At 41.7% G+C, this 21292-nt stretch overlaps 1 protein-coding gene across 1 annotated transcript in view; it reads right to left on the bottom strand.

The window, feature by feature from the left end:
- Nucleotides 1–21292, bottom strand: part of Slc35f1 (solute carrier family 35 member F1) — a 414651-nt gene that overhangs the window by 45444 nt on the left and 347915 nt on the right. Inside the window, exon 4 of the mRNA XM_034523723.2 lies at nucleotides 931–1090. Coding sequence (XP_034379614.1) covers nucleotides 931–1090 — 160 coding nt within the window. The remainder of the gene's footprint in view (nucleotides 1–930; nucleotides 1091–21292) is intronic.

The following is a 21292-nucleotide window of genomic DNA, read 5'->3' on the forward strand; positions in this document are numbered from 1 at the left end:
GTTTTTTCTTTGTATAAACAACTAAGAAGCAGCATAGAGAACATCATTTCAGGGACTTCATACAGCCTTGTCTCATACAGCAAATCGCTCCAATTCTGACCCCTCATTATCGAACATTGTAGAAGAAAGAGCAGTTCCAAGACCTTTAGAAACTGAGTACTTTATACTCCACTTCTGATGCTGGCAAAAGAGGTTTGGGTGTCTGGCATTTTTTTCCTCTTCTAAAAGTCTTTCTGTAGCACAAGAATTGAAACACATTAGAAGGTCCTTCTAGAAGCCAGTGGAATCAGGTTTCTCCCTGAAGAGTCACAAAAACTGGCTGACTGAATCACAGACCTCTGCCGGAGAAGTCTCCAAGCTGTGATCAATGTAACAATTCTTCCCATTAAAACAGATAAACAAAACAAACAAACAAACAAACAAACAAACATGCATGAGATGGCAGGTAGCTCCTGGAACATAGCACATCAGGTCTTCAGACTTTAAGTACACATTCTCAGGTCTGTAAACCAACCTTTATGAAATAGATTGGAGATTTTGTCTTTCTCTGCCTTGGCAGAGCAGGGGTTGGGTGAGAAGGAGTGGGGAAGGCTTTGTGGCTGAGTTGCTGATTAACTTGTCCACACTACCTTTGAAAATTGTTCCAAGCCAGCGGCTCTGACCTTCAAAACTTTCCTCCACATAGATGGTGAATTCAGCTTTAACAATTGTGTTGATGTCTCTGAATTTTACATTTAATATTCACCCAAGGTATACATATCAGGGCCTTCTGTGTGTTGTTACTTTGGGTATGGGGGAAAAACATGAACAGAATTCTGCCACAGGAAGAACCAGGTTACTAGAAGTCTTATTTCTACCCACAGATACCTCAGGTCTCCCTTTGGTCCTGCTCATAAAGGTGTGTGACCTGGTGACCACTTCAAGACTCACCTGCTCCCTGGTGCCTTCCCACGAGCACATCCGCTCCCACCATGCAGCCCATGCCCAGGATGCAGACCACGATGCCAATGAAATGCACAGCCTTGTACCGGATCAGCAGGAAGAACCAGGAGAGCAAAATCACCACTGGGATCACAAAACAGTCCAGGAGCTAGTGGAAGAATCAAGAGAAACCATAGTGAGAGTCAGAGATACCAGCACATGGGAAAAGGTTATGCTTTGTCAGAAAGTTCTTCCCTGGAGGGTACTTGTTCCCAGTCAGAACAGAGGCAGTTAAACCCCCCTCAGATTAGACACAAGGAGGCTTCGTTCTTCATTTAATCACTAACATCCCTGAGACTTGAAGGAAGGGACAATGACAAATGGACAAGACTGGACAAGGGGGTGAAGATTTTCCTGTCCTTTTGTGTCTAGCCAGGTCTGCTGCCCATCTTCATCAGAACCCTTACAATGTCTTTGGGGACACTTGGGCCACGGGAAACTACCTTGAGCCATTTTACATGGTTCCAACACTTCAGGAGTAGATATGGAAATGAAAGGTGAGGCCAAAGGTTTTGTTTACAATATTTTGCAAATTAATAGAACTTCAAAAATGTGTACTTACTTTTCCTTTGGCAATTATCTCCCTTCTAATACTGAAAATTATTTAATCTGATAGTTGTTGTTTTTCTTTTAATATCACTGTACCTATTAATGCAAAAAATAGTGTGACTCCACCTGACAAGAATCCCTGAGAGCTGGCATAATGCCCTTGAAAGGTGGAGACACAACATGGAGACAGGAGAGGAATTCTGTACCAAGATCCAGAGTTCCTGCTCTATGGCATTGGATAATCACACACCCAGGAGAGCTCTATGACCTATTAGAAAAACCAACAAGCCCAACAGGCCTCCCTGGCCATCAGTTCAAAGCTCAGGGTTAATGCATAGGGACGTATTTTGGAGTTGAGCATGGTAGGTAAGACCTGTAATCCAAGTAGAGGAGAAGCTGAGGCAGGTGGACCAGGCAAGGTTTGAGGTTAACCTGAGCTACACAGAAAGAACATGTGTGAAAAACATATGGGTTGAAGATACAGTTCAGCATGAATATTGCTTTTCTAGCATGCACAAATCCCCCAGCATAGCATAAAACAGGTCATTGTAGTATGTGCTTACGGGCCCAGAGGAAGAAGAACATGAAGTTCAAGATCATGCTTAAATATGCACTGAGTTGGAGGCCAGCCTGAGCTAGGTGAATTTCTGTCTCAATAATAATAAGTCAGTTTAATAAAATAAAATACAAGAAGAAGTCAAAGAAGAAGAAGGAGAAAGAGAATGAGAAAAAGAAGGAGGAGGAGGAAGAGGAGGAAAAAGAGGAGGAGGAGGAGCAGGAGGAGGAGAAGGAGAAGGAGGAAGAAAAGGAGGAGGAGGAGCAGGAGGAGGAGAAGGAGAAGGAGGAAGAAGAGGAGGAGGAAGAGGAGGAGGAGGAAGAGGAGGAGGGGAGAAGGAGGAAGAGGAGGAGGAGAAGGAGAAGGAGAAGGAGAAGGGGAAGGGAAGGGGAAGGGGAAGGGGAAGGGGAAGGGGAAGGGGAAGGGGAAGGGGAAGGGGAAGGGGAAGGGGAAGGGGAAGGGGAAGGGGAAGGGGAAGAAGAAGAAGAAGAAGAAGAAGAAGAAGAAGAAGAAGAAGAAGAAGAAGAAGAAGAAGAAGAAGAAGAAGAAGAAGAAGAAGAAGAAGAAGAAGAAGAAACAAGGTATTATAAAACGTAAGGCCCCTCAAGACTGTATATAAGTCTCCAAATTCTTTAGGCTCCATGGATATGGATCTGTCCCCATCATTTCAGCGAATCTTTGAAAACATCATTGTCCAATGATGAGTCTCTCTATTAGGCAAACAAACCAATGTTCCTCAGGACATCAGCCTTCGTGTTCCAAATGAAAACCGTGTGCTTCACCTTATGGCTTGTACAAATCCATTCTGGAATTCCAAGCACTTGACTTGCATGCTACAGCTGCCAGCACAGGTCAGGAATTTCCAATACTCCTCCACTCCCACTGCCTACCTCCCATTGATCAGGACAATCTGGTGCTTCCACCTTCTAAATGTCTAACATCCATATTCATGCCACCTTCTCCCAATTGTACAATAGAAACCCAGCTAGCATTCTCTCCTACTGGGAAGAAGGCCTTCCTGCTTGCTCCAGAGCCTCTACTCCTAGAGCCCCTAGTTTCTGAAATGGTTCACTCCAAGACTTGAATCTCTGGTGTCCCTTGCCTTTAGGTGCACTTTTATATGTTACCTACTCGAGAAAGCCCTTTGAATCTGAAGATGAAATTGTGTCCCATCTGATAGTTTCTTTGCACATTTTTCTCCTTCATGATACCACTTGCAAGCCTACTTAATTAACATGGCATTTTCTGCATAAAGTCAGACTTATCCACTTGCCTGATTCCAAGTTGCAGAATGCTACCAGGCACATGAAAAGTATCCAATAGTAGTTTCTGAACAAGGGCATACAGATTTTTAAGGATTCAAAGCTTCAAAACCCACCCTCTGAGACCATTAAAGTCTGAGAAAGGTTTGGTATTCACATGGTATTTCCAAATGTCAGACTAGTCAATTGGCAGCATAAGCAGTGATCAGAATCTCCACTACACCCAAAGATGCTTCTGATGTGAACAGATCTTCATGCATCTCTATGTGTTGGACTGTTCTCTTGCCAAATTACATCACTCAGAGTACTCAGTCATATCCAGGGTTGTTGTAGGATGAGTTATATCGAGGAAGCAACAGGTGAACGCCATACCAAGTAGCACTGTGAGGGCTGGGGTTTGGTCTCAAGGAGCACAGCATTCCTGAAGGGGCTCTATAAAAGCAGCGGTAGTTAGTGGGATTGTTCTGAGAAGCCCATAGTTGCTCCCTGCATGGTTAAATTAACAATGTAAGTTAATGACCTATCTGATGTGATTATATGCACTATGTTAGGTTTTACAACTGGCTTCAGATGCCATGTAATGAAATTTCAGTTTGCCAATGAAAATTGTTCACTGCACACAATAGAATCACTGTTTGATTTTGCAAATTAAAACTGATTGGATTAAGTTGAAATATTTCACTGTTTGCCATACGGTTTGGATGGCATCTGACTGGAAGGAATCTTTCTGCAGAGCTGAAGTCTTCCATTCCTGGTTCATTGGAGGCAGACTAGCACATCGTCCAGGCTTTGAGAAGGGTCAAAGTGAACCTTTTTGTCTCTCAGCATTGCTGGAAACACCGGAGCTCTTGGTGAGCCCTGGAGCCTGTAGCACCATGATGAAAACCCTTATTTGTAAGTATCAAGTGGTACTAAGGAAGAAAAGTGTTTAAAAAGGAGAGAAGGAAAATAAGAGTGTTATCAAACTGGGGCTCATATGATGCTTGTTCAAGAGAAGTTTGGTGCTTGGCATGGAGTGGGACTCAGTAATGGCGTTTGAATGGTGGACACACCTCTGATTTCCAGAAGGGACATTAGAGGTAATCCAGGTCATTAGTGGCATTTGGAGTTCAGCTTCAATTCTTCATCTTGCAAGGCTGCCTCTTCTCTCTGAAGACAGTTACTACTCATGCCCTTGTCCTTAAAGCAGTCCTAGATACTTATCAATTAGCAACACAATTTTGGGGTAGAGTTTCCACAGTGCAGAAGCACCAAGATCCAGTTTGAAAGTTGGGCACTCGTAAGTTAAGTCCACGATACACTGAAAGTCACACAGTAGTACCACAAGTAGTTATGGATACTGATGCTTCTGAACCAATGGCAACTATATTGAGCTGGTACAGCTAAGGCTGCACCCTGGTGTCTGTCACTGCAGATGAGAAGCTGTTTGGTAGCCATGATTTGTAAATCGGTTATTAGTTTTTAGTGACTTTTTCCCTCCAGCATAACATCTTACTGAAGACTTGCCCAGATCATAATAAAACATTATAATTGCTGCACATTGCTGGGACTGTTAAATAAGAAAATGTGAGCAAGCTCACCTTAATTTTGTTACTAAACGGCTTATGTGAATTAGCTCTCAAAAGAAATACTTTTCATATTCTTTACAGACTTTGGAGGGATTTGAGTTCATTGCAATTATTGCTCACCCCAAAACATGGAGAATTAAGATAACAAGATCAAACTTGCTTTAGTTTAAAGTGAGCCAGATTTAAACCAAAGTCATTAAGGGCGGAAGACTCGTGTTTATTTCCTTGGTTTCAAAGACCAAGGAATGTTTCATCAATTTTAAATGTGAAAGGAAGATCTAAAGAAAAATGACTTTAAATTGTTAGCAGTATGAATAAACAGAAAGAGAGATGGGATCTTTGATGAAAACAATTATTTCAATAAGAAATATGGAAATGGGAATCTATAGAAAAATAGATATTCCCCATTAGACTTTCAATGTAATGGTCTTTCCTTCATGCAGAACGGGGTTCTCATGTCCTCCCCAGTAATAACCCATAACAAAGGATTTTTTGTTTGTTTGTTCTTGATTTTTTGAATGAATAAATCTTAGCTCCTTGCAGGGAAAAGGAATTAACTGTCTTTAAGCCTATTTCTCCATTCAAGAAGAAAGTATAAAAATCCCAAAGCCAAAAGATAAGTAAGTATTACCTTATGACCACTTTACACCCTGAAAAAAACTCAAAGAATATAAAAAGCCTCTTGGAGCCTGGCATGATGGCAAAAGTCTGTATCAGAGTACTCAGGAGATAGAAGCAGGGGTATCACGAGTTCTGGGCTAGCCTTGGCAGGATGACCTGTCTCAGAAATCAAAACAACACGAACATAAACAAAAAACCTTAAACCTAACATCCTACAAAAACTTTGCACTGCTCTTGGATTTACAGAGCAGCTTTCTAGCTTAAGGATATACACTAATTTACTCCCCATAGCAAAAGGCCTCCTTCCAAAGGAACTGGGGACCTCTTATCTGACTTTGTAGTGTGGACAGATTCTTCAAAGCTATGGAGACAGCACCAAGGCTGCTATTTGAACCTTGTGGCTTCAACATTTACTAAGATTTTCTTTGCTTTCACTTATAGTTTTTTAAAGGACCTATTAAAGGAGCAATTGATTGTCTCAAGTTTTGTAAGTGAGAAAACTGGAGTTCCAGGAGTAGAGCCTATTAATTTTAGAATTGGGCATAAAATACCAGTTTCTAAAACCTGAGGTCAGGATTCAAGTGCAACTTACAGAACTTAGAGGTCTGTGTTGACATTGCTTTTGGGATGATGGAATGTGTGCATGCATGCATGTATATGTGCATGTGTACATGTCTCCATGTGTACATGTGTGCACATGTGTGTTGCAGTGGCATTTAACTTTCCTCTCTCTGCTATCTTTCTCATTTCCACTCATTTCTGACTGTCTTTCTACTGTATCCTTGCCTGCAGTCTTTAATCATCCTGCCTGGTTATATGCCCATTATACCTAAACACACACACACACACACACACACACACACACACACACACACACACACACCATCAGACTCTGCCTGTCAGTATCTATTCAAGTTTTCTCTTTTTTCTATACTATCTTCATTTGCCTGGGTTCCATACATCACCTTTTAGTCCACTTGAGACACCCACACTTCTGAGGGGGATAGTTGTATGGGTGACAGTCAGCATACCAGATATTTAGGGCACTTGCAAGGTAGATGCTAGAACACTGAAGACCCAGAATGGAGGTGTGGGGAGAGGTGACAGAAGCAAGGAGTTCAAGTACACTGGCCTTCTGGTGCTTTGGTCTTATTCATACAGAAGCAGAATGCTGGCTGCTCCTTCAGCCTGGGAAGATCCAAGAGGAAGCCCTAGCTGCCTAAGAGAACCTCATCCCTTCCGGCATTTCCCAGGTTCATTCCTGCTGAACTTCAATCTGAAGCCACATGTAGATTGCCATGTATCCATAAGCACATGGATCCTGAGTCTCCACTGTAGTCTGATGCTCTGACACTGTGTACATTTTCTTATTTTTCCTTACCAAGAAAATTCTTTTTATAGTCTCTATTATTTACTTCATATATGTCAAGATTTGGTTTAGGGATCCCCTGGGAACACACGAGTCATTCCAGCCAGAAAAGCAGGTTGGCTAATGGCAGATTTTCTTCTCTCCTTTCTCTCTTCCAAATTTAATCCCCCAGTCTTACCCCCATCTCTGTAGCAGACTATCTTCTGTGGCCAACCCTAATTTCCTACCCCATTTCTAGACACTAAGCAGATCTTGGTGGAACACCTTACTTTCTACCTTCCTGTGGACCCTTGCAACCCCCACTCCTAGCCCATCTCCATTCCTAAGTGTCAGCTCCCAATGCTTAGAACCACATTTTACTTAGCCGCCACACTATCGTCATCCAGAAGTCCCTGTCAAGCAACACACAGCCACCATACTCTCTTAAAAACAAGAGGCAGCAACAGAAATCAAGGAACAAAACATCCACCTAACAAAGACAATCTTCCCAAATTCAGGTGACTAGACACCAGTGTAAAAACACAACCAATAATAACAGCTAGGACATTATGTCTCCACTAGAGCCCAGAAATCTCACCCCAGTAAATTGTAAGGATTGTAACACAGCTGAAACACAAGCCAAAGACCTAAAAATAGCCTTTATGCATATGATAGAGGGTTTAGAGAAGAAATTAATAAATCTCTTAGAGAAATGTATAACAACACAAAAGAATGGAAGGAAATGAATAAAACGGTTCAAGATCTGAAAGTGAAATAGAATCAATAAGGAAAAGATAAAATGAGAGAAATCTGGAAATGAAAAGTTTAGGAACTCCAACAGAAATTCCACAGGCAAGCCTCACCAACAGAATACAAGAGATGAAAGGGAGAATCTCAGGCGTTGAAGACACTATAGAAGAAGTAGATACCTCTGTCAAGGAAAATGTTAAGCCTTTAAAAAAAAAGACTAGCATAAAACATCCAAAATCTGGGACACTATGAAAAGAGCAAATGTAAGAGTAATAGGATTAGACAAAGGAGAAAAAACTTAGGTTAAAAATATTTTCATTAAAATCATAGACGATATTTTCCATAACCTGAAGAAGGATATGCCTATCAAGGTACAAGGAACATACAGAACACCAAATAGACTGGACCAAAAAAAAAATTCTCATTACATAATGACCAAAACACTAGATGTAGAAAACAAATAAAGAATATTAAAAGCTGTAATGAAAAAAAGATCAGGTAACAAAAAACAAAGACCAATTACAGTAACACCTAAAATAATTCTGAATAATCAAAGAACTTTTGGATTTATCATCATACCTGACCTCAAACTGCACAAATGAAGCTTCCAATACCAAGAGTGGATTGTATCTGATTGAATTGTTAGCCAAAGGGTCCAAAAGGAAACCTCAAATAACCCAGGATGTTGCCAAGACTATAGGTTGTTCTCCACAAACTGATGGCAAGGCTCCATTACTAAGGACAACACATATGAACTCAGTGAACGTGAAGAAACCAAGCTGTCGCCTACAAACTGTCTTCACCTCCATATTTCTGTCTTTGGTATAGGAAGGTACTCTGCATGCTACCAAAAGAGAAACACCAACCACAAAACCTTTGATCTACAGTAGTGTTTTGCCTGCAAGAGATGATGGTATAACAGTAGTGTGAAGTCTGTAGGAACAATCTACCAATATCTGCTTTGACTTAATGCCCACTTTCCAAGATGGAACCCATACTCAAAACTGCTTGGGTGACCAAGAACTGTGAAGCAAGTGGACCATGCTACCAGACAGAAGAACTGGTAATGTAAGGTTGAAGCAGGTTCAAAAGCCCTGGGAAATCTCATAATTGAGAATGACAGGCATTGAAACCAGTTTATGGCCAGGCTTTAGCTGTCCTGGAACACATAACTATGACTGAGAAGACCAATCAGATACAACCCACTCTTGGTATTGGAAGCTTCATTTGTGCAGTTTGAGGTCAGTTATGATGATCCCACTGAGAAGACCATGTAGCATAAAAACCTAGAGTTCTCCATGCCAACAAGGTGTCTAGACAGACGTTGAGTATTTAACAAATGAACTTACTTTCCTTGGTATCCCTTCCTGAAAAAGGTACTTAATCCCTGGTTTACCCTGAGTAAGATGCAGGTATTCATATCTGCCATAAATAAAGCAATTTGGACAAGCAAGGACTGTCTCCTTCAGGAGGATAACAGCAGGGAGAGGCCACGTCTAAATATCCAGGAGAAGGCCTTCTCTCTTTCAGCTCCTGTGTACTCTGGTCATTCACTCAGAACCAAACCAGATTCTTCCTGACCTGGGCCCAACAATCCCCTTCCTGATGCATAGGGGAAACTTGGACTGGAAGATCACTATTCTCAACTCGTTGAGGTCTCCAGCAGTGTCTGAGTACACAGAAGATTGAGAACCATGGCATCTGTCTCAGCCTCCACCCAGGGAGACATGGGCTGAAACCCCCTATCATGGAATGCATTCTGCCTTCCCTGAGCAGCTTCCTGGTAGTGCTCCTGCATTCCATCCCATCCTGGAGGCAGACAGCAGCCTGACAAAGAACCTGAGACTAGATAGCCTAGCCACTTAGGGTAAAACCAAATACTACTATTTTAAAACACAAAATAAACAGACAAACCCATATCAAAACAAATAAAATGAGTTCTAATGACATCTGGCTAGACTCATAGATCAGTGCCTTGTTCAGACATTATTAGAGACACTTCCTCCTGAAGTGGATAAAAACAAAGACAGATACCCATACATTATGCAGAGTAAGAGACTTTAGAACCCCAAGTCTTAAATGGGATCTCAATCAAATCCTTCCCTGAGGGCTAAGGAAAGCCTGAGGAAGGAGAGGCAAAAAAGTGTAAGAAACTGATGGAATGGAGGACCCCAAGCAAACAAGACCCCTCCAAATAAACATGATCAAAGAAGAACTCACAGAGACTGAAGAACCATGCACGGGCCTGCAACTATTTACACTAGGTGGGGTCCTAGAGCTGAAAGGAGATGTGAACATGGATCCCCATCCCTAACTCCCACTATCTCCAATTGGATAAGCACTTGCGAATGAATAGTTAGTTTTCTCCAAGGAAGTCTCAATGGGAAAACAAACCACTCTTAAGGGGAGGCTGTGTGACCAGCAATAGACTGCGGCCAGAAAATGAACTCACTGGCATCTCTGGAGGTTTTTCATAATATAGTGTTCTACCTTATAATATATATTATATATTATATATCATATATCATATGTCATATATTGTATATCATATATTATTATATATTATATATTGTATATTATATACTATGTATTATATATTATTGTATTATATTTAATCTTATTTTACTATTATTCCTTAGAATCTTGGTTTTTAAACAAGAGACAAAAAGTGTGTCCAGGAAAGTAGGGAAAGAATTGAAAGGAGCAGAGGGAAGGAAAACCATTATCAGGATATATTATGTGAGAGAAAAACTATTTCTAATAAAGATAAATACACACACACAAACACACACACACACACACACACACACACACACACACACACACACAAGCACAGGCACAGGTGCACATGAAAGATCTGTTTTAAAGACTAGAGAATACTCACTGGTAGAATACTTGCTTACTGTATGTAATGCCTGAAGTTTGATCCATAGCACCAGGGGAGAAAACAGCTACAGCTATTTTAGAACCACATAATGCCCTGCTGTCCACAGTATTATATTGCCTTTATTGCTGAAGATTTATGTTTCCTAAGGCAAAGTGAGTTTCATTATTCACTGTTTTCAACATTATCTATTCTCATCTATTTGGTATATTTTCTAGATAAAATTTACCATCCTATTTTCAAATCTTTACTTCCCTAACTTAAATCACTGGGGACTTTAAAAGTTCTGTCAACATTCAGTATCTCATTATTAAATATAAAATGAAGCATTTGAGAAGAAAATCAATATATTTGCCCAAAACTGTTACAGAACTTCAAATGAAACTTTGATTTTTGAATATTTGCATTTATTATAGTTGTTGGAAAATATCAGTTGGCTACAAATTATGCTTTTTTGAAAAGCCCAGTGACATTGATGTCAGATAGGATCACAGATGGTTTATTGCTGCATGAAACAAGTCAGAAAAAATAGTATAGTAATTAAGCCAAATGCTCGGGTTTAGCATACCTATTGTTAATTTTTGATTATGCAATGTCGTGTCAAATAATCGAGAATATAAATCAACATCTTATTTGTTTATTAGTTCTCTTACTTTTGAGGTTATTATATATTTCATGTCTCCCTTCCCTTTCCACCATCCAAACCTTCCCACATACTCCTTTTACATCTCTTTTTTCAAAGTCTTGGCCTCTTTTTTAATTACTTGTTGTTACATACATAAACATATACATATGCCAAAATACAACCTACTCAGTCTGTCTAATGTTACTTGTATGTATATTTTTTCAAGGCTAGACATTGGTTGTTTGATAAGCACTTGTGTGCTCTTTCCTAGGGAAGACTATCTTTCCAATCTCAGCATTCTTTAGCTGCCTGTAGTTCTTTGTATAGGGTTGATGTCTTCTGGGCTCTCCTTCTCCTGTCTCTGTTAACATGTTTATTATTGTCCTTGTTCAGCACATGTTTAGGCAATCATGTTGGTGAGACTTTAGTAACGTAGCTTCTGGGATTCCTAGAAGACACAGTCACACAGCAAACTCCCTGAACCTTTGGCTCTAACAATCTTTGGGTACACTCTTTACAGTGTTCCCTGAGATTTAAATGCTGAACTTATTTTTAGATGTATCCATTGGGACTGTGATCCAGAGCCCTATATTTTGATGTAGCTTTCCCTCTTGTAAAAAGAAGTTTTCATAGTAGAGGTGAGGTCTACATTTATGTGTGTGTATAATGACAAATTTTTAAAGTGAAGTTAGGTATTATATTAATTTAGTAAAATGATGGTTGTAGGTTCTCCTTCACAATCCATGACATCAGTAGCTCTGAGTACTAGGTTTCTAGTACCAAGAATGTTTTCCTTCCTATTGAAGAAAGCTGTTGGTTACTACAAAGGCATGTGTGCCACTATTGCAGACTTAAGGTTATCTCGATATGCTGGTCATTGTTGTGGTTCATAGGTGTCATATCTGGGTAGGACTTTTGATCGCTTTTTCCTTTGGAATCTTCCATGCTATTAGAAGGTACAATAAAAGCTGGTCCTCAGGGTGGCAGCTTTCAGGTCAGTTCTAGCTTATGAACGTCTGGGCCCTGTCTCTGAAATGCATGGCTTCTCCAGTAATAAGGACTTATCTTCCACTTCTGGATGGAAACCAAGTGCAAAAGCAATAGCCTATAATTCAACATTTTATATTTTAGAAGAATGAGTGAGTTTGACCAGAAGCATGGGGAAGTGCAAGAGATAATTTTTTAAAGAGATCAAATTTCTAATTTAGATTTCACCCATTTCAAAAAGTGTACTCATTTAAAAAGTCCAAATCAGAGCTGGAGAGATGGCTGAAAGGTTAAGAGCTGATCTTTTAGAGGTTCTAAGTTCAATTCCCAGCAACCATATGGTGGCTCATAACCATCTATAATGAGATCTGGTGCCTTCTTCTGGCCTGCAGGCATACATGCAGACAGAACACTATATACAAAATAAATAAATAAATCTTAAGAAAAAAACCTCCTTCTAATGATTAAGGAATAAGACCATGTTTTAAATGATCATCATACATCTAGCATATTATTGTACTTTATATTGTCTAATACAGATGCTTTGTAAAATGGATGAAGATGGCCAGACAATCTGAGAAATTAAGCGAAGCTGAGAGAGGTACCCTGTAATTAAGAACAGGTAATGGAGGAAATCCTCTAGTTCTAGAGGCCTGGAATGGCTTATTTTTGAAACTTACAGGGTTCCTATTCTGGTGAAATGTGCACTTGGGGCCTGTGTTTTATGTCTAAAATGCTCCAAGTATTACTTGCCTTTTTGATGTTCAATACCTGTGGACTTGACCACTGATTTGCTTGCTCTTGGATCTGGCTAGTAAAGAAAAAATAGCTTGTTTCAGACTGATTGGATACTGGCAGTTCTGAGAGGTTCACTTCACTGACCTAATCGAGCAAATGGAAATCGGGCCACCTGTGCTAACATTAGACAACAGAAGGCAGTAGTGCCTTCTATCTTCCACTTGCAGTGTAACTTCCTGGGAACTTGCAGACAGATATCCTGCGGGAGGCAGTCTTCAGTCCCCAGTGCCTAGCTCAGGGGTCTTTCCACCAGGGACCATCTTAACCACGGCACAGAGTCAGCAGAGCAGCAACAAAATGCACTGAAGATTATTTTCTTCCCTTTTTGTTTTGAGATATCAGATCCCCAAAGGTGGTAAAGTCCCCTCTTAGATGTTGATGTAGGGTTAAGGGGTGGAGAGGGTTAGAGCGAGTGTGGAATGGAGAGATATGGCCCTGACAGCTTTGGGGAGAAGTCAAGACACCCCTGTGTGGTGACAATATAGCAAGACCAGTAATGTCTTCACATTCCTTTTTCACCGTGCTTGGTTCAGGTGATATACACATTCATGGAAAAGTCAGTTTCTTTCTTTCTTTTTTTTTTTTAGTGTGTGTGTTAGTTGGTATTCTTTTTTTTTATTATTAGATATTTTATTTACACTTCAGATGGCATCCCCTATCCCCATTCCCCCCCACCCCCCTTAGGAAACCCATATCCCGTGCCCCCTTTTCCTTTTTGCATTCATACATTTTTTTAAAAAGAATGTTAATCATAGGCTTTATAAGTTTGGAATTGTTCAATCAGAGGTGTAACCCACTGACCGACTTAGATATAACAACTATCTTTGACTGGTGGAGATACATGAATATCTGCCTCCCTGTCTCCCCCCTTTTTCTCTCTTTCATCACCTAGCTTCTCCTCTCCTTCTTCTTCTCCTCTTCTTACTCCTTCTCTTCCTCTCAGTACTCCTCCTACCTTAGCTCCTCCTACACATCACCCTTCCTGTTAAAATGAAACTTTTCTCTCAAAATACAATTAGAGCATAATTATGCCAATTTGTACCAGTGAGGTACAGGATAGTCCTAATACCCAGTCCATCCTTTTGTTGACTAACCAGCTCCTCTGTCATCTATTCTAACTAGAACATTTGGTTCTGAACCTGGCTTTAGGATGAATGTCAGCTGATGACCATCCATTCAAATCGAAAAGTCAGTTTCTTAACCAAAGATTCTATTTTAAAATATTAGGTATAAAAGTCTACAGAAGAAGAAAATCAGAGTCTGTAAGAATAAAATGTTAACAATAGTAACCTTTTAATGTGATGACTGGCTCTTTCCAGACCTGTGGCTCAAATTCTCTGTGGTTTTCAAATTACCTCTGAACATACACTGCTTTCAAAACAGAGCAACACATTATGAGAGTATATGAATCTATCAGTCAGGTAAACCTTCCTCAGGGATCATAGATAGTTTATAAAAACAAAACAACAAAGCCTAAGTGCCCCTATTCCAGCAGAGCGTAATGAAGTGACCTCATCCCTCAGTCAACTCCTCTCTGCCCAAAGGAGACTTCTGCAGTAGCCTTCAGCTCATTAGTACTCCCCTCTAGCTATTCACAGGGCAGGAGCACCCCTCACCTGCCCACCTGTCAGAAGCTCAGCCTGAGGCAACTGTGAGAGATTCCAGGAAAAACAACAATTCTGAATGCCTCCCTCCCTGCTTCTAATTGGGCCTTCTCCCTGGTTTCTAAAAGTGACACATACTATAAATTCATCTCTGGTAGGTACAATGGGAGCACCAACAGGAGGGTGAATCAGGTTTAAGCAGGCAGGTTTCAGGAGTTGAGGAAAGTCCCCTTTGGTCTGACTGGCCTGGTGTAGGGGACTACAATTTGGAAAATGCATATTCACATATCATCAATAACCATTTACATTCTGTGGCCTGGGTAGATATCCGTCCTGCAGCCATTTGAAAATTTAGTCAGGAGTCCATCATGAGACTGCAGTACCTTCCATGTGGAAAAGTCTTTTATAGTAGAAAACTGCTGACACCATTTTAGAATTTCACTGGACTTTTCTCTCCAGGATATTATACTCAGACCATTCACTCCCAGCACCAATACCCTAGGCGTCAATGTTTATATTTTATTGTCTTTAAGTACTCCTGCTGCTGAAACAGTGCTCCTATCATATTGCAAACAAGCAATGCAAACTTGCAAGAGGTTCTTGCCACAGACTACAGCTTTCCAGAAAACATCGTTCAACAATGCAGAAGAGAGTCTCACCACACTACTTTCCTTTTTGCTATCAACAGGACTTAAACATGTGAATTTTATGTCACCTGAGATCTGTCGTCCAAACTTCCTAGTTGCTTGGGCACTTTCATTTTCCTTTTGGGGTTTCAACCATAGAGGGAGATGAATGGGAAGGTGGAAGAGGCACGGCTGTGCACGGAAGATCTGGGAGAGGTACCTGGGAATCTACTTGACCAGAATACACAAGCCTACTCCCTCTGTAGAAAATTTTGTTTGAAGAAGAAATGAGCCTTCCTCGAGAACTAATTTCTACCTCCCTTCTTAGTGAGCATCTCAGTTACTCTAATCACAGCAAAAGGCTCTGATTATCAGCAAATGAATTTCAAAGGGAAAAGCCCAGAACTCCTGTCCCTGGATACTCCGTACCTGGTGCCATGACTGGTACTCAATCTTCCGATTTTACTGATGGAGAAATGGAGCTCTAAAGATCAGCAAATCTCATCAAGTTACTGTTAGACTGAAGATGCTCTACTTGACCCATACATGACCTCTTTTTCTCAAGAAACAGACCATGCTTTCCCACAGCCCTATCTCTGTGACTGTGGACTGCAGGCTCTGTGGACTTGCAGTATTCTCTTGCAGATTTGAGCAAGTCCAGGCTCCTGTTGTCCACACAAATGGCAAGTGTGGATCACAACTTTATCTTATCATTTAGTGCCTGCCTTTCTCTCTGATTTCTAGCATGGAGGTTGGACCACAAGATGTGGAGAGCCCACACAAATGTGTAAGAGCAAAAAATTCCCTTTGTTCCCTATGACTACAGACTCTTTGTTGGGGATTGGTTCCAATGTTTTGTCTTATTTCAGCTCCCCAAATCATATGGGAATCTGTGTGTCCAGACACTGAGGGTCGCTGTCCCCAGTTGGTTTTTGATTGATCAACAAAGAGCCAGCTTCCCATAGCTAAGCAGTGGGGCAGAGGCTGGACTTTTTAGGATGCCCAGGCAAGAAATAAAGGGGAGGAGAATGGAGACTCGCCATGATGGAGAAGCAGAGAGATCAGACTTAAAGGCCTGTAGGCATGTAAGAATCTGGGAAAGTGGCCCCAACTCCTCCAGTTGGGTCTGGGGTAGCAGAGATAAAAGAGATTTAGAAAGTATTAATTTAGAAATACTGGAGAGGTGTGTGTGATAGCCATGGGAAGGTTTGGAAGTGCCCAACCATTGAGCTAGGTAATTCTATTAAATATAAAGGTAGTGTGTGTGTGTGTGTGTGTGTGTGTGTGTGTGTGTGTCTTTCCATTCTCAAATCCAAAGCTCTTGGGCAGGTGCAGAGCAGCATGTGTGCCCACACCGTCAGGAGCTCAGAGTGGATTAACTATTTACCACTACAACTCTTGTTCTTTAGGACCTGAGCATTGTGGTCTACAGAATAATACTGTAATTCTCCTACTAAATCTCTTTTGAGAACAACCAATCTCAACACTGTATATAAAATCCTTTAAGGTAATCTAACAGTTACATAGTAGCCAGTGTGATTGACAGTGGTTCTCATTTTCCATTTCCTTATACAAATGGGAGGGTTTTTGTTTTATTTTGTATTTAATCATGACTGAGGAGAAGGAGAGTCTGTATTGATTGAGTCCCAGGAAGAGGAGTGACTGGATAAATCCAGTCCCAGGAAAAGGAGTAAGTGAACAGATCCAGTCCTAACAAAGGTTATCGAACTCAACTGAGCAGTAGCCTGGTAAGCTTTCGCTCACACAGAAAGAAGAAAAAACACACTAACATAGTTGAAAACCATCACTGGTTGAAAGTTTTATTTTGCATTCTTATATTTAAATCGCAGGTATACAATAATGCCTAGAGAGATTTCGGCAGCCTCTCTGCCTGAGAGGTCTTCTGAGGAAGTCTTGCCTTAAGTAAGCTGGGCCCTAACTTGTATTTTTTATTTATAGAATTCATGAACATGAGAACATTAACGATAACATTAAAGCAAGTACACATTTCAAAGCACATATTGAAGGAAATGAAAGTTTTCTGATAAAATATTAATTCTGCATTAATTTTGTATCTCTCTTGATGCCTTCCAGCATTAAAACTGCACAGCAGGGAGGAACACTTTCAAAAGCTAGAGGAAAACATCTTGTATTTTGGGGGTTTCTATTTCTGGCATCCCTATTCTGTTTTTTTTTTTTTTAAAGACAAAACCAGATTTTCCCCATCTTACACATACATTTGTTCATTCATCAGATAATTATGGAAGACCTACTGTGTGCTCAAGGCCTACTATGTACTCAGATACTTGTTCTCTTTCTCCTTGGACTTGTTGGGTTCTGAGGGTCATCCTGTCATAGTTTGGGGCACCCCCTCCCTCCCTCCTGGCCCTGAAACCTTACATTAGATGCTATTTTATGCCTCTCTGGTCTTCATCTCTTCCCACTAGGAAGCTTTCTTCAGTATCTTGCTTCATCTTAGCCTTAATCTACCCTTTCATTCTTTCCTTCTTTTCTCTTCACTATTTCTCTCTTTTCTTTCTCCTTGTATAGCAATATGGTGTAGCCAAGGACCTAGAATAGCTGATCCTCCTGCTACTACATTCTAGGGCTAGGAATGCAGTTGTATCCAGTTTTATGCAGTGCTGAGGATCAAACCCAGGACTTTCTGCGTGCTAGGCTAGCACTCTACAGGCTCAGCTCTATCTCCAGTCCCCATAATGAATCAATCCCTTTTACTTCTTCTAATTTGTAGTAATTCGACAGTCGTACACAGGTGTCTAATGGATTTTTGCCATTTCCACCTTTTGTCCCCCCTCCCCCACTCCTCTAACTTCCACTGGTTCCCTTCTCATCCATGAGTCCCCATTCTATTTTCCTACCTTCTTTTTTTTGTCTGTGGTCCACTGAGCTTAATTAGATTTACTTGTTCAAGCCTGGGTGGGAAGTCACTTAGTGCAACATGAACAACCTATGACTGTACCACTGAGGAAAGTGACATCACAACCCCAAAGACATGTTGCTGTAAATAGCTCCTCTGGAGGTGGTCAGGCCTCATGGGCTCTTTCGTTATCTATGATGAAATGCTGATGGCCCCAACATTGTTTAGTGCAGGTAAACACTACTGTAATGACTTCATGGTACAATAGCCACATCATGTCCAGGAAACATCCTTTCATAGGTTGTCTCCCTTCCTCAGCTCTTCCATTCTTTCTAACACATTTTTTTGTGATGCTTCCTAAACCTTGCAGTGGTTGTTATAGTTGCCCTAAGTGGGGCCAAGCATGCTGCTACCACTTATTCTTAGCACTTCGGCCAGTTGTGCATCAGCCATTGCCTGTTTCAGTAAGTGGCTTCTTGGATGACATCAAAATGTACATATCCAGAAGGTAGTCTGGCAACAAGACAGTTTAAACTAATGATAATGGTAAGTTCTCTTCTAGACCCTGGGACTTCCCCAGCCCAAGGACAGTTGGCCCCTGATCTTATTATTAATGGGAGATAACTCTGTCATTTATCTTTCCCTCTTCACAGTCAGACTGTAAACATCAATCTACAGACACAGTTTCTGGCTTTCTGGTCTCATCCATTCCTCTAGCTGTCCCTCAGGGACAGATCCTTTTATAACAGTCACCAAAGTGGAATTGCATGACTGCCCTGAGACTCTTACTTTAATAATTGCAACAGGTGATGCCGTTACTAAGTACTTTCTCCTGAGTTCTCACTTCCTGTGGGATTTTTTTTGGGTGTGGTCATTGCCGGCAGCCTTTTTTTTTTTTTATTGGATACTATATTTATATTTCAGATTTTATCCCCTTACCCCATTCCCCCCACCACCTAGGAACCTCCTATTCCATCCCCCCTCCTCCTGCTTCTATGAGGATGTGCCCCCACCTACCCCCTCGACTCCCACCTCCCCACCCTCTAATTCCCCCCCACTCGGTGTTCAGCCTTCAGAGGACCAAGGACCGCTCTCCCACCTATGCCCAACAAGACCATCCTCCCCTACATATACAGATGGAGTCATGGGTTCTTCCCTATGTGCTCCCAGGCTGGTGGTTTAGACCCTGGGGAGCTCTGGTTGTTTGGTATTGTTGCTCTCCTCATGGGGCCACAAACCCTTTCAGCTCCTTCAGTCTTCTCTCTAACTCCTCCATTGGGAACCCCTTGATCAGATCAGTGGTTACCTGTGAGCATCTGCCTCTGAATATGACAGACTCTGGCAGACCTCTAAGGAGACAGCTATATCAGGCTCTTGTCAGCATGCACTTCCTGACATCCACATCAGTGTCTCCCTTTGGTAACTGCACATAGGATGTGTTTTATCTGACTCTCCCAGCTACCTCTCCTCTCAGCTGGCCCTTTCTCCTGTCTTTTGTGAGCATGTCATAGAATAATGAGAAGAGACATTGGGAGATGACTGGATAAAGAATCCCTAGGCAGTAGTCCCCTAAATGTTTGTGCTAAGGTGGCCTGGGGGTGGGGGATGAATGAAGGACAGGGTTTGAGACAGGGTGGCTAAGAGCACCAAAGAAGAAAGGAATGCCAAACTCTACTCTGAGTACTGTAAGAATTAAAATGGATTTCATAGACAGGCAACAGCTTTAGGAACAACCCGTACTTGAGTTGTTGGGGGAGCCACATGGACACTGAGCTGCACATCTGCTACATATGTGTGTGGCGGGGGAGGGGGGGACTTGGCACATATTTGTGCAGTGGCAAGATAAAAGTCTCCTATTTTTAGTTCTTCAAAATTGATGTCTTTGCAGATTCAGTCCTTAACAAAGTAGGGGGAGAGAGAATTTAAAAGAAAGAAGACCTATAAATGGACGCTTCAGGAGGTTAAGAATAGTCTTCCCATGCTCTGTGTCTAGTACTCCTGAAAAGATGTATTATATGTTTGATAAATTGTGGGACTGTGAAAGGATAGCTTGGTTCTTGGTTGGGCACAGGTCTCAAACCCCAGACCCTGATGGGACAAGGGCAGGTGTTCGGCCACGCCCCCAGAACCCAGGGTCCTGATACACAGTCTAAGACTTCCATTTGATCCGGGAAGTTCTACCAACCCCTTCACAGGTAGAGGGTGTGACTACAGGCCTCAGGCCCTAGAGAGATTTCCATATTAATGAGATACCTAAAGGCCAGAGGGTCTAGCCAATTACGTATTCCTTTCCCAGACCCTTCTCCCTCCTCCGTCTCTATTTAAGTCAGGTCCACCCTGACCTAAGGGGGGTTGTGTGCAGACAGATTCAACTACCATTCGTCATGAAAATAAAGCCTGTAAAAACCACGGACTTCCTTGTGTCTTCTGGGGCCCACTGTGGGGAACCACAGAGAAGGCCTTTAATGAGTCACTGTAGCTGCAGCTACCACGTACCTTCCTGCCTGGAGGACTTCTCTGCGTTCCAGCTACAGGGACCACCTCTTCAAGCAAGCTAGCCAGGCCACCAAGTCCGCTAAGTATAGTATAGTAACCAAGTCTCTCCTGCAGGGTGCGCCAGAGCTCTCCCCCTCGTTCCCAGTGGTGTCTGGGGGCCCCAGAATGGAGGCCACCAGCCTCGGATCCACTTAAAGAGCCCTGTGCCCCTGCGGAACTTCAGACTGAGTGAGAACTCTCCTCGCTGGGCAGGACTCAGTTGAAATTCCCGTGCTCCAGTCTCTTTGGAGCCATGGGAATCACAACTGCCCAACAAGATTCAGAAACCTACGTCCATGCGCTGGAAATCCTTGCAGGGAAATACAAACTCCCTGACGAGGCTTATTAATTTCTTCATGTATGTCTCTAGCCAACTCCAAATGTTTTTGTTTCTTCCTTTAGACACTCCATGGGTTGCTAAGATCTTTTGCACAGTATGTTCATAGTTAATAACACTGTATTATGCACGTAAAAACTGAGGAGAAGGCGGAGCACTTGCTAGGTGTTCTTATCACAAACAAAGCACATGAACTTACGCTGAAGGATGCTTAGTTCCTTATCATGCCGTGGTCTTCCTGCCTCACTCATGTGCAGATGTTCCCCTCTTACCTGGAATCCTCATGTCGCTTTCCATTGCCACCCTCTGCGTGCTGCACTTACACTGAAATTTCAAATTCAGTTTAGAGCATACATCTAGAAACTGTTATTTAGGTTCCTGAG

The sequence above is a fragment of the Arvicanthis niloticus genome, chromosome 20 (assembly GCF_011762505.2).
Source record: "Arvicanthis niloticus isolate mArvNil1 chromosome 20, mArvNil1.pat.X, whole genome shotgun sequence".
Lineage (NCBI taxonomy): Eukaryota > Metazoa > Chordata > Mammalia > Rodentia > Muridae > Arvicanthis > Arvicanthis niloticus.